This window comes from Talaromyces atroroseus (genome assembly GCF_001907595.1).
Source record: "Talaromyces atroroseus strain IBT 11181 chromosome Unknown scaffold_7, whole genome shotgun sequence".
NCBI classification, from domain to species: Eukaryota; Fungi; Ascomycota; class Eurotiomycetes; order Eurotiales; family Trichocomaceae; genus Talaromyces; species Talaromyces atroroseus.
The window spans coordinates 1,371,820-1,390,591 of NW_017971439.1; the positions used below are offsets into that span (position 1 = coordinate 1,371,820).

An 18,772-nucleotide genomic window follows, 5' to 3' on the forward strand; every position below is an offset into this window, starting at 1 on the left:
CTCGTTTGGGTAGGTATTTAGCTGATTGAATCTGTTAAGCTAAAATTCATGTATAACAATCCCCATCAGAGAAATTGAAGGATGAAAGAAAAGAAAAGAAAAAAAACAAGCAGATATTCATTAACTGCGTTCATGTCTTAACATATATGATAGCCGAAGAAAATTCATGTCAAAGACCACGAAGCTCCCGAGCACGACGAGCCAACGGCGGAATCTTGCGCAGTATTGGGTCATGTGGATTCCCGTCTGCAACAGCCATGTACAACCCATCAAGTCGCTGGACGAGAATATCCATAATCCTGGGGGCTACTTCACGGATATCGGGGTCCTTTTCCGGGAAGAAATGTTAGTAAATTCGTCTGGATGGAATAGAGAAAAGAATATAGACATACGGCAAGATTCACAGTTTGAAGCACATATTCAAGCCATGATAAACGCTCTTGGATATTCGTCACAAGAGCCGTGGTCACTGCAACTCCCACGGATAGAGACACAATAGGTGATACCGTGGTCAGGTAAGCAGGATTCAGACGAACAAAAAGATTGTCAAACAGGTCAGCCTGTTGAGATGATTGCAGCCACTAATAGATATTGTCAGTTAACCACCTGATAGGCTTTTAGCGTGTATAGAGTCAATGTTTGGCTCACCCTGACAGACGCCTCCTCGAGATTCCCTTCAGCAGCCAATCGAGCAATTTCGGTCAGTTCAACTTCCTCTGGAGTGCGTTGCACCGGTGCCAGAGGTTGGGCGGTTGGAACAGGTCGAGGAGCAATGTCTCGTTGCTGAGTTCCTAACTGCCGTTGCAGCGCTGCAACTTCATTCTGCAGAGCAGTCTGCGAAGTCGACATAACTTGAACCGTCTCTTTCAAGGCATGGATCGAAGAAATTAATTGGTCAATTTTAGCAGAATCCTGCTTGCGTTGCGTTTCATATTGTCTAGACTGAACCTGGATCTGCTGCTCGAAATCCCTCGTAATCGTCTCCGATTGACGAGCAATTGCAGCCTTGATTGCAGGCGAAATGATACTCTGAGTCAATTTAGTTACTTCACTTTCAACCCGAGAAGCACTCTTGTTCGCCACTGCCTCGGAGATGGAATGCAACACTTCCGGCTGCTTGACTGCACGAGTCAACGAATTGGGCAACTGCTGACTTAATTCACGTGGGAAACTTTGACTGAAATGTGTCGAAATAACGTCATTTAGCTGTTTGCCCACTGCATTTGATGTCGAGCTAATGACTGCTGGCAAAACATCAGTCTGAATGCTGTGCGAGATGATGCGGTTGAGGCTCTTCTCGACGTTGTCAGAAAGCGTGCTAGACACGAGTCGGAGAACTTGGTCAGTCTTGCTAGCTGATGCTGCATCCCAAGCACGGCGCTCTTCATCAAATCGTTTATGAAGTCCTTCTAATTCGTGACCAAGGCCTTTGAGAACCTCGGCAGAAACACCCTCCTCCAGCTGTTTGACCAGCTCGCTTGAGATACCGAAATTAACCGAATCACCTGTGGCAACTTCATTTGCACTCGTAATAGAGATCTGACCTCCGACACCTGCAGCGGGCCGCTCCTCTTCTTGGTCCGGTTGAGTAGTCTTGGCTGGCGTGAAATACTTAGAAAGATCATGGGTATGCAAGCCAGATGGCTTGCTGACATCCTTGGGTTTATCCTTCTTCTTTTTCTTTCCTTTCTCCGTGAGGCTATTGACTTCTAACTGCTCGTCAGCGGATAGTTTACCCACAGGTTTGGTAGGCGAGGCAGTCCTAGAAATAGCCACACTTGCAGCTGAGTCGACAGCTATATCTGTCAACTTTTTGGCGCCATCCTTGGTAGCAGCCTTCAGTGGACCAGGGCCCGTGCCGACGAAGTCTCCATTCACAGAAGGCTCGTCAACGTAGCTAGGGAAGGTCAGAAGATCGTTAACTTCGACGTAACCTTCTTTCAGCGCATCGACGGGTGCTATGATCTTGTTCTCAGTAGACCATCCCAAATCCTCCCTCTTAATATTTAAGCAAGTCACGCCACGCGAATACATTGCATAAATCTCAAATAGACCAGCTTCTTCCTCCACGGTTCGCTGTGTGCCTGAGGATTTGTTAATAGGAAGAATATCCAGGCTTCTCAATTCACCCTTAGAAGCGAAGGAGATCTCGCGGATGCCGCTCAAACAGGCAGTAGATTCAGGTTTTGGCAGGGTTGTATCTTTCTCAGTAATGCGCTTAATATAATCGGCTTGAGACATAGGATGCAGGTTGTATTTTGGTGCAGATAAGTGCAGGAAGTAAACAGAGTTCCTTGTAGGGTGGCCGACGACAATAATGCCCGAAGATGGATGGTACGCAACACTGCAAATCGCATCCGATTCATTGTCGTGGGGGAAGTTCACTTCCTGAACCGCTTTCCCCAGCCCAATATCCCAGAGCTGGAGAGTGTGATTCTGCTTTAGGCCAACAAGAACGTAGCGAATAGCCACTGCTTTGGCAAATGGGCGCAGTTTGTCGATAAATTGAACAGAAGTAGGCCACGATTTCTCACTTGGCGAGCCAGTGACAAATGTAGCCAGAGGCACACGCACTTCAGACGGGTGCGACCCATCTGTGGTCTGCTCCATTTCACGAATATCCCAAAACCTCAACCGACCAGTCTTGTCAAGAGAAGCCACAACTGTGTCATCCTCACTGAAAGTGAAATCCTTGCCAGCCTTACCGGTGGATATCTTCAACGCACGTTCCTTGAAGAACTTCTCAGTGTCAACAGTGCGCTGTGAACCAGACACTCCGTAACTGGGATGGGCAGCATATTTAGGAGACACAATGTAAATGTTCTTTCCACGGCCAATACCGAAGAATTCCGGATGACGAGCGCTGGGTTTGGCACGCGTTTTCAGCTGGCCACCAGATGTATTCTCGTCAGACGCCGGGTACGGAGGAAAAACGAGACACTCGCTTTCCACCGTGTCCATTTCGAACAAGTCATTGTCGCCTTGGAAAACGGGAGCCCAGTAAACAGCCCCACTGACGCCAATGGCAATGATGGCTTGATCTTTAGAAGGATTGGAGGTGCTCGGTGCAGAATTGCTCAAAGCAACGTTGAACAAACGATCACGAGCGAACCGGAAAACTTGCTTATCGCGGCCATCATCTTGACGAATAATTCGCAATCCACCATTCTTAGCCAACGCATAGATAATGTATTGGGCTGTTGCAGAGGTTAAGCAGCGGTCAAGCTGGTCAAATTCTTTCTTGAGACGAGCAACATCCATGATTCCATCGTCACGTAAAGCAGGCAGCTTGCCCGAGTCCGGTTTGAGAAGAATCGAAATAAAAGGCCGGAGGGGAAAGTTGAAAACTCGCACAACACGTCCCTCAACTTTGTCGGCGCTATCTTCGGCGCTCTCCCAGCTATCTGCCAAATTTTCATTTGCGACATTATCTTTAACAGCTTCTTCAACAACTTCTTTCACGGTGTTGGTAATACCGACTTCACCTTGCATCTCGATTTCTTTCGTTGCCTCGATGGCAGCGGTTTGCACCGCATCCGCAGCAGTATCCAAGTCTTCCTTAACGGTTTCTTTATTAGCTTTCGGTTTTGTCACGGCTTCCCCCAGGTTGGCTCTGGTCAAAGCATCCTCTACTTCACGATCCAGTTGTCCGGCAAGTTGGTCAACTGCCTTTGAAACGGTCTCTTTCTGCTCTGATTCCTTCTCATCAGCGGTAGCAGTGACCTTCGCCGCTTCCAACGACTCAGATTTAGCCTCCTTCTTCCGGTGCGACGGCTCGATTGCAGGGCTGCCGCTGCGAGACTTGGGCTGAGGAGTTCGGCGAGGTGACGCAGCAGCAAGTTGTTCAAAGGGGTTGACATAGGTGAAAATGCTACCCTTGGATGGGGCTTGTCTTGGGGCTTCGAAGTTAATGGCGTCCTTCTCGGGGGTTCCGAAGATATGCATGGATGGTTGACCCTGGCTTTTTACTTCAGGAGTCGCTGGAGTGGTTTCATAAGAGTCTTGAAAGGCGCGATTGACTTCTTCAGCTTTAGATTGAGAGCGATTCAGAAGACGCATTAGCATATCCTGAGTCTCGGCGGCTGTCGCGCTGCTTTCAGCAGCAACACTACCGCGACCAGCAGCTGGAATTGGCGGCGGGCCGGCGGCAGGAGAAGAAACAGGCTTTGACATGAAAGAAGCGACGAGGTCTGAAGCGGAAATAGTTCTCGAATGAGAGTGATAACTTTCAGAGACACCGCCTTCTTGATGGTCCGCTGAAAGAGATGGAGATGAGCCGACAGCAGCTGAAGGCTGCGGAGAACTTGATTTGTTTTGGCTGCTGAACTTCAAGAGACTGAGTAAACTCATAGCTTGATCAGCACTGGCTGTCCGCTGTTGTTGTTGTTGTTGTTGTTGTTGTTGTTGTTGTTGTTGTTGTTGCTGCTGCTGCTGTGGTGGTGGTGGGTATTGATCACCGCGCGGAGTTGGCACATTGGGACTAACAATGTCTGAGCCATGGTGTGGAGGCGTGTTGGCGGGATCAGGACTGTAGATAGGCGATGATACAGACGGGTTGTGATAGCCGTGAGGAAGGAAAGGGTGCGCTTGCGATTGCACACCCAGCCTTTGACCATCAGACTGCGGATTAGCTACCCTGAAACCCGATGGAGGGAAAGCAGACGCCTGGCCATCTTGAGGCGGTGGCACAGGGCGCGGCTTCATGCTCGCAAAGAGAGCCTGGAGGTCGCTTGGGGTGGACATTTCTGTCAACTCGTCTCTTGCTAAAGAAGAAAGACGCCCGTTACGCGACGATAGGCAGTGTTCAGGTGGAAAGGCCAGCTGGGAGCTCTGTTTCAAGAGACCAGCGAGCTTCCAGAATGCAAGCTCGGGGGAAAACTAAACCGCAGCTGACGTTACGGCGAGGCAGGATAGAAAAGCAGCAATTGCACAAGTTTCAAAACAAATATATGACTCAATGAGAGAAAGAAGCGAAAGCTAAAAAGGGCAAGGTGGAATGGCGAGCAGAAGAAAGAAAGAGAATGCGATGCGAGCCGTGCGAAAAGGAAAAGCGAGGTGTGTCTAGCCTAGCATGCACTAACTTGATACGTAATTGGCTCTTGGCAGCGGCTTATTAGGTAAGCGATCGGGAAGTTTAGACGCCAAGAATCGCGCTTGCTGTTTGCCGCCTGCCGCCCGGGCCAGCCTTAACCCTCAGGCCGCCGCTGTTTGGCGGGCAAGGCTTGCCCGACCCGCCGTAGCCCTGTGGGAAAGTCGCTGCAGTCCGCCGGAGTCTTAGTGATCGGCGCTAAGAAATAATGGCACGTCAGCGCTATACCCGTTTGGTTTCAGCTATTGCTCAGCCTCGATGATTTGTCGTCAGCCTGAGACACGAGAGAGAAACTCTTTATTTATTTAATTCATCTATCTATCTCGTATATAATGACTGATGGCCTTTTTTTCTTTACGTTGAAAATATAACTCTAGTATCTGTGCATCGTTTCGTTAACATTCCAAGACCTTATGCTCCTCTCAATATAGCGTCAGATGTTTTGTTTACTTTTCGATTGCTCCGTCGATATCGATACACCAACACGATGCTTTCACTGAGCCTATTTGCATTTCTCTTCTCATGCGCCTCTGCTTCAGCGTCAGAGATTATGCGTCGAAACACTACTGCTTGCAACAACTCTCCTAGCCTGTGCAGCTTATCGTACGGAGAGATTACTCACCTGGGAGCTCATGACAGCCCTTTTGTGCGAGACGCGAGCACTGACTATTCGGACTTCGGGAACCAGTGAGTTTGGCATTGAAGAAATGGAGAGAAAGAATGAAAAACTGAACCAGTAATAACTACTAGATACTACAACACTACCGTTCAGCTCTCTGCGGGTGTACGACTGGTGACTGGCCAGGTTCATAAGAGCGACAATGAATGGCATCTTTGTCACTCGGATTGCACATACCTCGATGCTGGAACTCTAGAGTCCTGGTTGAGCGAAATCAAAGCGTGGTTAGATGACAACCCCAACGACGGTAGATACACCAATCACTTGACATACATGAAAAAAGAAAAGAGAGTCTGATATCCATTCGCAGTGGTCACCGTCCTATTAGTAAACTCAGATGATGCTACAGACTCCGAGCTTGGTGCCGTTTTCGAGTCCGCAAATATCACGGATTACGCTTATACGCCATCTTCAACGAGTGCCATTTCATCATGGCCCACCTTGCAAGAACTCATCGACGACGGCACACGTTTAATGACATTTATCGCATCTCTGTCCTCGAACAGCAACGCTGCATACCTCATGGATGAATTCGCATACATTTGGGAGAATCCCTACGATGTCACGTCCGCGTCCAACTTTTCCTGTCTCCCAGATCGTCCATCAACTGTATCTGGAGACACAGCCGCAGCCCTATCCTCAAACCGCCTACCTTTCATGAACCATTTCCTCGACCAGGACATCGGCCTCGGAATCCAGGAACCCGACGTGAGTGCCATCGACACCACAAACGGACAAAACGGTACAGGGAACTTGCTCACATCCGCCGATACATGCAAATCGGCGTACTCTGGTCGCCAACCCACCTTCATTCTCGTCGATTTCTTCGATAAGGGCCCGGCAATCGACGTAGTGGACAAATTGAACAACGTCACCGACGCAACTGGCCGAGTAGCTGTCCCCGATACCAACAAAGAGGATGACAGCGGCAGTACCACCACCAGTAGTGGGACATACGTGGGCTTGACCGAACTCGTGGATGATGTGAAAAGCGGTGCTAACCCGAGCGTAGGCAACTGGATCTGGGTCGGCGGCGACTGGGGTAGCATCCTCGGGGGCGGCATCACCTTTTAGCTGTATATCCTTTGACTTTCATGTATGCATAGCGATGGTGTTGATATGTTTTATTTTGTAGGTAGGCTTTTATGGTGTTTTATCACGGATTTTCAAATGAAAATACATATGCTCTCTCTTCATGATACTTGAATATGACAGAATAGTTTTCTCAACAGCCCCATTGGCACATCTTGGTCTATTCCTTACCCAGCAATTTATTAACAGTGGCCACTTTATCTTCAAACGACTGGACCTTGTCAATCCTACAAATTGACAGATTAGCAATCTACAAATATCCAAACCCAGTTTAAAGAAGGAAGGAGATATATACCTCGATCCACTGCGAATATCACTCTGAATACGCACAACCCCCTGTTGATGCAATATAGTATGCGCCTGCCCAATAACGCGGTGCACTTTGTCCCATGGTCCTTCTAAAAGAAAAAATGGCAATTAACCATCATACTTGTATAAAACAAAGTAAAGAAGACATACCCAACGTCGTCCCCGCAGAATGCATCACATACTTCAACCCCGACCTTTCGATTAAGCGCTGCACATCGGCGATTTGCGCGGAGACCGAGGCAGAGCCTGTTCCTATCTGTATCGACTAGTCAGATTATATACCTGAAGAATAATGGATGCTGCTGGCTTCCGAACCGGAATCAAGCAGAAGTCGGCCGTGCAATGGTCCGGGGTGGGAATAGATTCAATAGATGATGGGGACGTCATTGTGTTTTCCGTTACTTGCTGGTCTGGTTGATAAGCTTGATTTATTTATTCGATCGTCTGTTATTCTAGGCGCTGATCGTACTTGAGCAAAAGGAATATTAAAAATTCAGGCGGCGTTGTCCTCCTCCCCCACTTTGGTGAACGCTATGTGAATAACCCTAACATAACCCTAATAAGAGCAGTTTCGATGTTTTCTTCTAACAAGCCTTACTTGTCCTAGTTTTTGACTTTCGCTTCAGGAAATATGAGCTTTGCTTGCAATGCATTAGTTAAGATGTCGATTGACAGGTTATTACTACTAGGTACTTTTGGGTATATACAATGGGGCCAGCCTCAACTGATAACGTGTGGTAAAAGTCTTGCTCGCAGGACCTTACAGGGGGAGGGCATTCTTCATCCTGATAAAAAAAAAATCTGCGGCCTTGAATTATCCAGGCCTATCAGGCCTCAAAGACTGAGACAGCTTTGGTGGAAAAGATGGAAGAGCAGCGGAAGTCGAGGCTCCATGTTCATGTTGTCAGGATTTTACGCCGGTTTCTGCGCAGTAACAACCAAAAAATCAAACAGCGGATGGATTCCCTTCTGCTGCGCCGCTGCCCTGACGCTAGAATTCAGAATCTCCACCTCATCCTGTTTCCAGCCCAAAACATCCCTGAACAGCACGGCCGTAAACGCATCCACCCCTTCTACAAAATTCAGTGCCAGAAAAGTGCCAATCTCTTTCATCCTCGGGTCCTTCGGCCAGCTGCCAACAGGCAGTTTGAACCTCTGCTGCTTGACGTTCGCAAACCCGGCGTCTTTGACCCAGGCTTTCATGGATGGTGCAGGATCCAATGTTCGACCAACCCTGTCGCAGGCCTCCATCAAGCCATCCATCAGCTGGACCATGGGATTGTCTGGTTTTAAAGTGCCATCTTCGGAATATAACGTATTGGCGGACTCCTGCAGCTCCAGCCAGCCCCCGGGTGCCAGGTTCTGATAACACTGGCGGATCAAACGCGGCCAGTCCTTGATCGAGCCGGCCATGTACCGGCAGTGAATGTAGTCAAATGGCTGGGATGTAGCCCACTGCTGCTCGACATCATCGACCATAAAGCGCACATTCGCAGGCACCCAATGCGGCTGAATAGGGCTCAGGTCGTTTCCCAGAATCAGTCCCGCGCCGGGATACAAATCGCCCAGCTCGATTGGCCACATGCCCGTGCCCGTGCCGATATCCAAGATGCGCAGACCGGCGTTAGGGTCGATGGGCGCTAAGAACAGACGGTCATGCAGACAGCGGTAGTAGACGTGGTGGACCATATCCAGACGGTCCTGCTCCTTTTCGTCGTTGGGGAAGTTGTATGCGCCGGCGTTGTATGAGTGGTAGCGCCGACCATGTTTCCATTCGTAGCGCAACACGCTGGAACTGAGCGACGTGCTGGACGTGGACAGTTCGTCGCCGAGTGCGGAGTCGGCGTCCTCTGAGTCGATCTCCACGGTTGCTGGTTCGGCGGTCCAGTCCATAATGTTTTATGCTGTTTTTCCCCTACTTATCTATTCCAGTTCGTATGGGTGTCTGCCACACTGCCCCAGAAATATAATCCGGTGCATAGTTACCGCTGGCGAGTTCTGCGATTGACAAAAGTGCTGAGTCGTTAGTGCGGTCAATAACTAACTTAGTGAGAGTCGTGATGAATAAGCACTAAAATCAATGGCTTAACCAACCTTGCTATTCCTGCTAGTCTTGCATGTCTGGGCTGGGGCCATTTCTACTTCGCATTCTGGGATTTTCTACCTCGAAACTTGCAGCCGTTTGTTTTTGTGCAGAGACTGCAGCAGAATTAACGCTGGGTGACTATTCAGTTCAACGCGGTGCCTCGATAACCCTAACTCTAGCCCTAATGTGCCCCGCCCCAATCTAGGGATTGGATGTTAGACTTGTCTGTTAGTTAATATAGGGCTAAATGAGTATGAGAATAATAGAAATTTGCAAGCTCATTGGGTACCATGATCCGTATAGAATCTATGGATCAATGGACATCTTTTTAGCATCAGGTAGCACTAAGTGGACGCGTATTTCTCGTCCTTACGGACATCCGCCTCCAGAAACCGGATCTTTAAATTACATAAGGCTCATAATCATTTGAGTGTCGCCGTTGCCTCACTGCCTCACTGCCTCACTGCCTCACTGCCTCACTGCCTCACTGCCTCACTGCCTCACTGCCTCGCTGCGCCTCAAGGCGGTGTCCCAGGATGTCTCCACCCAAGACACACTGGACAGTGAAGCTTTCCTTTAGTTAGATGACTAACTAGGTGTTCGTCTAAGCATGGCAGTCGGAGTTTCGCAATTATATATGGGGCGACGCGGGGCCCGCCAGCTGTCTGCCTGAAACATCTTCCAGGCATGTATCAATGATGTTCGCACAATTTCGCTTCAGTGAAAGATGGAAATGTTTCTCACTTTGAGCCGGGTCATCCTTGCAAGTCTACCCTCGCGGGTCCTGAACATTCTGGTTAGTCCAGGAGGAGATGGAAACCTGCTAAGCCAAGTCGATGATACTCTCCTTACCAACGGCATACACGTAGAGCTCACATTTTCTTCCTTTGCTCTCATTTCTAGCCAGCTGTTGATTTCCGGCTTAGTAAGTCTCTTCTCTTCTCTCTTAATTGTATTCGCTAATCAATTTTCAACAAGGTTCGTTATCTCCTTGGCCATGTCGTGCCGACACTTTTGATCGTGGAGATTGCTCGAGCCGATGGGACAATTTCCGGCCACAACACACGGCCTGAGCTGACCTTCCGGTCCATCCACAAGGCAATACATCGCATCTATCTTACGCAGAGCCTTTACGCATTCTCTCGTGCGATCGTGATGGCTGTCTTCTATCATGTTGCTCTCTATGTGATCGGAGTTTGCTTAGAAATTGCCATTTTCAGGCACCAATTGCTACGACCATTGTCATACGCCTGTTCCTCTGTCATTTTGTCTAAATTTCGTTTGATCTGGACCGGTGCTACTATCTCAGCACATCGACTTGGATCTTCTCCTTCGACAGAAGATGCAAACCAAAGGAAATGGATACACTTGGCAGTCCCTAATTTCATATATGGGCTGTGCAAAGGCTTGATGTATGAGGCCCAGGATCTAATACAAGCGTCATTGACTTCTTCTGAGGATATCCCACTTTCCGCGAGCAGACGCGCCGGGGGCGAGATCCTTGCAGTGATCGTCGTACTTTTATTTCGTTTTCTGGGACTACTCCCAGCGTTTATCACTCTCATATCGACCGAAGCAAGCCTTTTATCGGGTAGCTTGGAAACGCTAATTCCTTCCCCGATAAAGCAGCGTGGATCAACAATAGCAGAGCTGCTTGGACCAGGACGCAAAACTCCTCCTCTTCCTCCGGGACTTGCTACATTCAGCAGTGCATTGAAGGCTTTCGGGGTGTCTCAGTTCTTTTGGCTGCTTGAACTTCATTTGAAAAAGTGTTTCGTCCAGTTAGCAATCGAGTTGCTCACTCTGCCACTTATTCTCCTGGTCGTTTCTTAATTTTTTTTCTTTTTTTTTTTTTGGATTTGCGGACAAAATTTGAGGCGGAGGAGCTAGCAGATATTTTGCACGTTCGATTCTTGTTGATATAATATCCAGAAGTAGCTCTAAAGCTGTCCCTTGTTAATACGTCTGCTATACACCTTCGTTGTCTGCCCACGGCCCCTCTTATCAAAAAAAAAAAAACCCTTGTCTCGCAGAGATCTTGTCATTTGCAGCACTATCTAGTCAGTCCAAGAGGCTGCAATTAGTAATCATGCTATGATTTCTGAGACATTTATTTAAAGCTGTATAGCAATAAAAAGTTCGTTTCCAATATGTTCTACATTAAGCCCGCTAAAGCCGCACAATATCCGGTACTCAGACATGCGGAGTTAACCGCATCACTTGAAGCACAAGATATATAAATGTACCCTTGACCCTCTACTTTACTTAGATATTGAATCTGAATGCCCCTATCTACCTAGCTAAAAATGACCAAGTCGTGGCTGGTCACAGGCTCCTCGCGCGGTCTTGGCCGCGTCCTTGTCAAGGCCATCCTCGCATCAGGCGATCGAGTCGCCGCAACCGCGCGCAAGATCGAACATCTAGATGACCTCGCAGCACAGTATGGTGCTGACAAGTTGCTCACTCTTGCCCTCGACGTCACCAATGTTGAACAGGCGCACCAAGTTGTGACTCAAGTCAAGCAAACCTTTGGCAGGATCGATGTCGTAGTCAACAACGCAGGCTACGCCGATGTAGCCTCCATTGAAGACATGACTATAGACTCGTTCCGCGAGCAATTTGAAACCAACTTCTTCGGCGTCGTCAACATCACTAAGGCGGTGCTACCCATTCTTCGCGAGCAAGGATCCGGCCACATCATGCAAGTGTCTTCAGTGGGTGGACGCACAGGCAGTCCTGGTCTTGGGTCATATCAGAGTGCTAAATGGGCTGTGGGGGGCTTCTCGACTGTGTTATCGAGAGAGGTTGCGCAACTAGGGATCAGAGTCACCGTCTTGGAGCCTGGTGGCATGAAGACGGATTGGGCAGGTTCGTCGATGGGGATGGGAGTGATCAGCGAGCCGTACCGCGACAGCATAGCCAAGTTTTCAGCCCTGAGACAAAAGCTGAGCGCGAACTGGACTGACCCGGCTCTAGTAGCTGAAGCTATAGTTTTTATTGCTAGTGTTCCGGAGCCACCGCTGCGGCTGCTCCTCGGGCCTGACACGCCTGGTGTTGCTGCTACGGAGGCACAGGCGGTTGCCCAGTCGGACGAAAAGTGGCGAGACGTCACGATGTTGAAGCAGTGGTTGTCATAGTCTGTAATCAGCTGGCTTGCCTTGTAATGCTGGTCAACATAGTATGGAATTTTAGGACATTTTTTATATCAAGGCTTACGGTGCACGTATCTCTGTTTCTGTCATTCTTCTTTTATACTTCGAAACATCAAGACGAATTTCAGAGTTGAAGAGCACTCATTAGGTATATCAAGAGACTTTGGGGGCCGTTTCACGCCTCCATGAAAAGTCGACAATATAACCATGTCAATCTGCTGGTGCCAGTTGTGCAGAGTGATTATATGTCAAACCAAAGTTGCTTTACACTTGGCGTTTGATCCTGGTCTTACAGAAGATCCTCTGCAAAGCGTTTGAGATTCACGATATCAGCAGTTGTGCAGTTCTTTTGAAAATAATAATAGAGTTTAGTTATCAGATAGGAAACTGTCAGTATTAGACCAGTTTCATGATAGACGAAAATAGTATGAAGAGGACCGGGAGATAGATGTCCTAGGATATTGATTGTGGACGCGGATAGTAAATCTTGCATATTCTGAACCAAGCTGGGGATATACAAAGGATAGACCCTACTATAAGAAATTTATAGACAATTTCCTAGCAAATATGTTGAGAGCGTAGTCCTTTCCAGCCCGGATCAAGTTCCTCCAGCAAGTGGAAAGAACTGTCTCGGTCCCGATCCCCTAAAAAACTACATTCTTTAGCGATAAGACAACTGAGTACGGCAGCCTATAGGTAACGTAACTGAGACCGTAGCCCGCTTCAGTCCGAATCCCTACTCGAGTTCCTCCATGAGGCCGTCACCGCTGCCGGACAACCAGCCACCTTGGAAGACGTACAAGATGAAACATATGATGGTAGAATTCAGTGATTCAGGTCCAATGGCGTTTATAACCCTCTTTCATTCCTGATAGCGTTATGTACTTCGGGGAATTGGCTTGCCTTGGATTTTTATTATAACGTCAGATCAGCACTTCCAGAAGTCTTTGTCAGATTGTGCTTTTAGCCCCGTGAGCTTTGACTTTTGCGAATAAAAGCAAAGTGACAATGTTCATGGCAACCACATAGGACAGTCATTGATAGGCATAAAAACACGCCCCTCCTTCTTTTCATCTGTGTTCTCGGCGGATTCATTCGTCGCCGTTTGTTCCCCTTTTGTATTATCGATTATACTATGGCTCTGAGGTCTAAAACCGAACGAACCCCAGGAGTGGTCAATCAGACAATCGAACTGGTGTTGAGGAATATGTTTGGGAGGAAGAAAAACAATGTGCAGTCGTGGGCGCAAGACCCATGTTAGATGCTGTTACTAGCATTTCCCGTCACTAGCTTTCCAATAAAGAGGTCGTTGCTCGGTGCTGATGAGTTTGTATGATATTCTCCAACGAGCAGGTCAGGCAACGGTCTCAAATAGCTTGATGGCATTTTGGTCAGATCATTTTGCTTCGCAAGACAAACGTTAGATATTAACATAGCCTTTGGACTCATATCTGAAATAAGAGGATCGCTTACTTGATGTGTAAGACAAGGCTTGGGGGTAGTTTTATGAGCCTGGGACATCGAATGACCTTAAGAGACATGCTGGGCAACAAAACAGTCATGTGATATAAAATTAAATTCCTTGATGGGAAGGCACCTGATCGGGTTATCACGTTACCTGTGTGCCCTAACTTACAGCTTTTCCCTTATATATCCGGATGAACAGGGCTTTTCCAAGTGAGAATTAAAGAACCCCATGAATTACATGTAGCCGCCAGTTGCATTCGATTGCTATGGACAATACAAGAAGAACCCCCCAAATACCAGGACTTCAAACTAGCCCACCCGAGTGAGCACTGAGATACGAATGACGCTGTCGTTCACTAGGCTGCAACCTAGCCACGTCGAGTGAGTAGTATTGCTATTGCTACCTACTCCATACTGTCGTATGCTTTAGAGTACGTATAATTCCGGAGATACCCCTGGCCTAAGCCTATTCTTACTTTACCAAGTTTAGTTTACTTTCCTTTTCAGGGCCTAGAAAGTTTAAAAGACTTAGCCGAGGCAAAGCCTACTCCCGTACTTTAATTTTTGGCATTCGCCTAAAAGCCTAGAAAGTGAAAACCCCGATTTGTGTCAGTCCGCTACCTACAAGTACGGAGTAATGTACCGAATTCCAAGTTCTAGACCTTACGACTTTAAGAACTACCTAATCTACTTCGTAGGTACGTAGCAGAAAGTCTAACCCGCCCCCTTCAATCTTTTGGTGGTTCCTTGAGACCGAAAGTATATTTCCGTGCTAACTAGACAATACATACATACATACATGAACTGTCATGGCATCCACACCATGTGGCGATTTGCGTATGCGACCTGCCCTATCACCTTTCATTTTTCCCAACATTACCTAAGTTGCTAACGTGGTAGGGGGTAAGTTGGGCTTTAGTGCAAGTTTTTAGCGCCGAATACGAACGAGAGGGCCATTTTGCATTCCGATTCACATTTCTGGTCCAGGTTTTCCACAGTGGCGAACTAGCAGGAGTAGTCTCCATCCATCGGTCCGGCGTATGACACTTAGTAAGACTAGCACTAAAGTCTAGTGCTGTGGTAGTGCGTGTACGTAGTACTAGTTGAAGGATTATGATCTACATGTTATAATTAATTTAATATTTACCTAGGTACGATTGACTTACTAGAATTGGGAAGTACATATATGATACGGCGTCCAGAGAGTCGTACCGTACGTACTATAAGTAGTGGTGCTACATTAGTATCACTATCTCATAGTTACTATGGAGTATAAAGTAGTGCTGTGCTTGTGCTAGAATTGTCATTCATCTCAGAATCATGCAACTGTCATCCACATTAGTTGAATATAATATAGTATATCGAATGTAAAGAATAAGAAAGAAAAAGAGGGTATCATCCATTGATCGACCTCAACAACCAATGCCATGCCATGCCCAAGCGCCCCGATTCACACGAATGAACCAAGATCAAAGTGTAATTATAAAAATAAATGTACAGAAACAAACCAACAAGAACTTCATAATGCAGAATAGAATGCGATGCTACTACCGATGCCTCGTCCGGGTCGGCGACGACGACATGGACGACACGTCGCCATCGCTCAACGGCGACGCACCGCGCATATGTCCATGCTCGCCGTCGCTGTTGCGCAGCTGGTTGCGCAGGGCAGGCAATTGGCGACGCCGCGCGTTGATGAACCAGTTGCTGATCTAGAAGACGTTAGAACAACCATCATAGATGAAAGGGAAAGAAAGGATTTCAAAGAAAGACATAGAAGAAAAAATACCTGGCTAATCGACAAGCCCGTCTGATTCATGAACACCTGCTTATCCTCCTCGGTTGGATACGGATGATCCAGATGCTCATGGAACCACGCGCGCAGCACGTCGGTCACGGGCTTGGGCAAATTGCCTCTCCTCCTCTTTCCGCGCGAGTCAAGCGCATCGCCAGCACCCATGCCAATGACGCCAAAATTGGACGGGGGCAGCGCATGGGTGTGCGTCATGTATTCCGTGCTGCTGCCAGTACTGGACGTGCTGGCCGGGTAGGCAGGCTGCTGGCTGCCGGCGTATCGCGCGGGATCGTAGGCGTTTTGGTTGCCGTACATGGCGCCGCCGCTGTAGCGGTACCGGTCGTCATCTGTGCTTGCTGTGGTGTGCGATGTGTATGCATGCTCGCGAGTATAGCCCCCTCGTGACCGGGAGCGAGTGAGAGAGGCATCATCGTAGTCGTAGGCGTAGGCGCTCATGGGCCTCTCAGGGGCACGGCCGGACAGGTCTCGCAAGGGGGGCAGAATCTGGCTGGGGCCAGACGGAGCAGGGAAAGGAAGCCCCGGCCTTGATTTGTAGGCGTCTGGCGTGCGGTGGCGGTCTCGGTCTCGGTCTCGGTCTCGGTCTCGGGAATGCGAGTGTGAATGTGAATACGATGTGCGGTCTATTTCTTCGTGCAGGTGTTGGGGGAGGAGCTGGGAGAGGTCATTGTTTAGCAAATTTCAATCATTATATCTGCGGCCAGAAACGAAGACACACCTCGCGGAATGAGGGCAGCGTCTGGCCAGGCGCCGCATAGTTGCTGCTGCTGGTGTAGGTAACGGCCATGTCGTGATCGCTGTCTTGTGGCTGCTGTCGAGACATGCGGATTTCCTGTGATGGATGAATGTGTCGTCAATCGTAATCGTAATGTCGCTCGTCAGTGTCGACCCATTCCATGCGCAGGCGAATGGAAGTGTATATATATATATATATATGCTCGAGATGTGCAGAATATATGATATGATATGATATGGATTCAAATTAGCATAATAAATACGGAGTGGTGGGAATAAAATGGAATGATAATAAAGTGATGAAGATTATACGAGACGCACGAGATCCAGGGACCAGGCCACTAAATAGTATAAGATCGTGACAGCCAAAAACGTCAAGTTACATTTTACAATTTACAGGGCAGTAAATACCAGTAATATCCCTTAGGCCCAAAATTCCGACATTGTGGTGTGGCCTAGCAGTACCACCAACCAGTGATTAAGTTCAGTAGTTGGAATGATCGTGGACTGTCAGGAAAAGTGGACGGGCTGAATCAAGGTTATGCAAGGCAATACTAGCGCTGTAATTCACTTAATGTACCATGGGATTGTCACGGTGGGTACGTAGTGTATAGCACTATATCTAATGGTACTCCGTAGTATACGGAGTAGTAGTATGTGAAAAAGCAATATATATATATATATTTTTTTTTTCGACAGTTCGGTTTCCATGCCTAAAACGTACGCCCACTTGCATATGCGCACCGCCCAGACAGGCCGTGCAGATCTATTATTTTATTATTTTATTATTTTATTATTTTATTTGGTTATTTGGTTATTTACTTATTTTCTTTCTTTCATGTTCACTTTCTACTGCTGGGAAGTCGGAAGATTTCCGCCCGGTCCCGAGTCAAATCATTTCAACCGATGTGCTGTGACAGTATTATAAATTAATAAATTGGATAATAATCATTGGCTAGTTAATGATAGCATAATACACTATACTCCGTATGCTATAATATCCCTGTTATAATCGAACAGAACACCCGTTCGTGAGACAGCTACCCATTACGACTAGTCTTCTTCGATCTGCTCAATACGGAGTAATGAAGTCGTGTATCCCGACGGAATGGTCAATATGGACACTCGCCTTGAATTTGGAATTCTGCTGTGGATACATTCATGATTAGGACGTACCATGGACCGCCACCTCGCTTACTCCTTAGCACGTACTAAGTCGAACTGGCCGGACACGAATCCACGATTAGGGTCCTGCGGGGCTGACCTGACCTGACCTGACCTGACTTTTGACTGCTGTCACTGTGAGATTTATTGTTCGGTTCTGCGCCGATCTGACTGGATACGACAAGCATCCGGAAATGTGTTTTGCCTGAGCTAAACTGCAGACGTAAAGACTCTGTCGGTCCAGATTAGGGCTGCTGACTAACTGATGGTTATGTAAGTTAATGGCTAACTAGTTAACTAAGTTAACTATTGTCGCTCGAGAGTCAACACAATATTACCCAGCTGTCAGATCAATGAATCACGAACAGTACGCCACAATCCTTGTTCTTGAAACTCCTCGATCAGATCAGATCTCAGATCATCGCCATGCAAGATCTGCTACCACCTATGTATATGTAGAAATATGTACATACCAGCGCGTACATTGCGTGCATGCAGGTATTTGCGCCTTGCTTCGAGCTAACACACAAGTAGTATCTAGTTAGCAAGACAGACTGGTTATAAGTTGAAAGCTGGTGGGAATAATAGGATAGGATAGTAGCAACGCCCCGACAGCCTGGGGCAGTAATTAACATGAAACACCGGTGCATGTAGATGCCTGTCATGTATTTGATGGATCTAGCAGGGATGCAATCTATTTCTCATAGGACCTTACGGCTTATGGGGTATGTAACTTAGAGATATGCTCGTTAACTGTAATTTGTCAGTATGGAGTAAGTTAACTAGCTACGCTGATCTGAATATTCCCGATCGGGTAATTAGGGTTTGCCCATGGATATATATATATCTATGCTGTAGTAAAGTACCAACTCACAACTCCATCCCTCACTCGGTGCGCTGCATACTGTAGTGCTAGCTACGAATTCGTAGCACACAGTACAATTTACACCGTTACCTAGGTACTTCGCATGCTGCCATGCCCTGTCTCTCTGCCTGTCTGTCGTACTATGTAGTCCCACACAGCCACAGATCTCAGCGTGCACCCAACGTCCGTACAGCATCGACCGATCTATCTATCTATCAGCCTGATCATGCTTTGACATGACTAGTAATGACAAGCAAGCGCGAAAAAAGAAAAAAAAAAAAAAAAAAAAAAAAAAAAAAAAAAAAAAAAAGAGAGAGAGAA

At 47.6% G+C, this 18,772-nt stretch overlaps 6 protein-coding genes across 6 annotated transcripts, besides 1 other annotated feature; 3 read left to right on the plus strand and 3 right to left on the minus strand.

The window, feature by feature from the left end:
* Positions 1-169: 169 nt before the first annotated feature.
* Positions 170-4,743, minus strand: UA08_05913 (hypothetical protein; the record flags this gene model as incomplete). The annotated part of the gene is made up of 3 exons (XM_020268235.1): positions 170-328; positions 393-581; positions 649-4,743. The coding sequence occupies 3 exons, from the start codon at positions 4,741-4,743 to the stop codon at positions 170-172; spliced, it is 4,443 nt and encodes a 1,480-aa protein (XP_020119265.1).
* Positions 4,374-4,452: a repeat region (Identified by RepeatMasker using a combination of RepBase library and repeat library created with RepeatScout).
* An 833-nt stretch (positions 4,744-5,576) lies between the features above and the next one.
* On the plus strand, positions 5,577-6,842 carry UA08_05914 (hypothetical protein; the record flags this gene model as incomplete). Its single annotated transcript, XM_020268236.1, has 3 exons — positions 5,577-5,776; positions 5,840-6,015; positions 6,079-6,842. 3 exons carry the CDS (start codon positions 5,577-5,579, stop codon positions 6,840-6,842), a joined length of 1,140 nt encoding a protein of 379 aa, XP_020119264.1.
* A 1,239-nt stretch (positions 6,843-8,081) lies between these two features.
* UA08_05915 (hypothetical protein) lies at positions 8,082-9,062 on the minus strand (the record flags this gene model as incomplete). Its single annotated transcript, XM_020268237.1, has 1 exon — positions 8,082-9,062. The coding sequence occupies one exon, from the start codon at positions 9,060-9,062 to the stop codon at positions 8,082-8,084; it is 981 nt and encodes a 326-aa protein (XP_020119267.1).
* A 926-nt stretch (positions 9,063-9,988) lies between these two features.
* Positions 9,989-11,088, plus strand: UA08_05916 (hypothetical protein; the record flags this gene model as incomplete). Its single annotated transcript, XM_020268238.1, has 2 exons — positions 9,989-10,180; positions 10,234-11,088. 2 exons carry the CDS (start codon positions 9,989-9,991, stop codon positions 11,086-11,088), a joined length of 1,047 nt encoding a protein of 348 aa, XP_020119266.1.
* Positions 11,089-11,561: 473 nt separating this feature from the next.
* Positions 11,562-12,392, plus strand: UA08_05917 (hypothetical protein; the record flags this gene model as incomplete). The annotated part of the gene is made up of 1 exon (XM_020268240.1): positions 11,562-12,392. The coding sequence occupies one exon, from the start codon at positions 11,562-11,564 to the stop codon at positions 12,390-12,392; it is 831 nt and encodes a 276-aa protein (XP_020119328.1).
* Positions 12,393-15,421: 3,029 nt separating this feature from the next.
* Positions 15,422-16,510, minus strand: UA08_05918 (hypothetical protein; the record flags this gene model as incomplete). Its single annotated transcript, XM_020268241.1, has 3 exons — positions 15,422-15,586; positions 15,664-16,341; positions 16,406-16,510. 3 exons carry the CDS (start codon positions 16,508-16,510, stop codon positions 15,422-15,424), a joined length of 948 nt encoding a protein of 315 aa, XP_020119329.1.
* Positions 16,511-18,772: the final 2,262 nt, after the last annotated feature.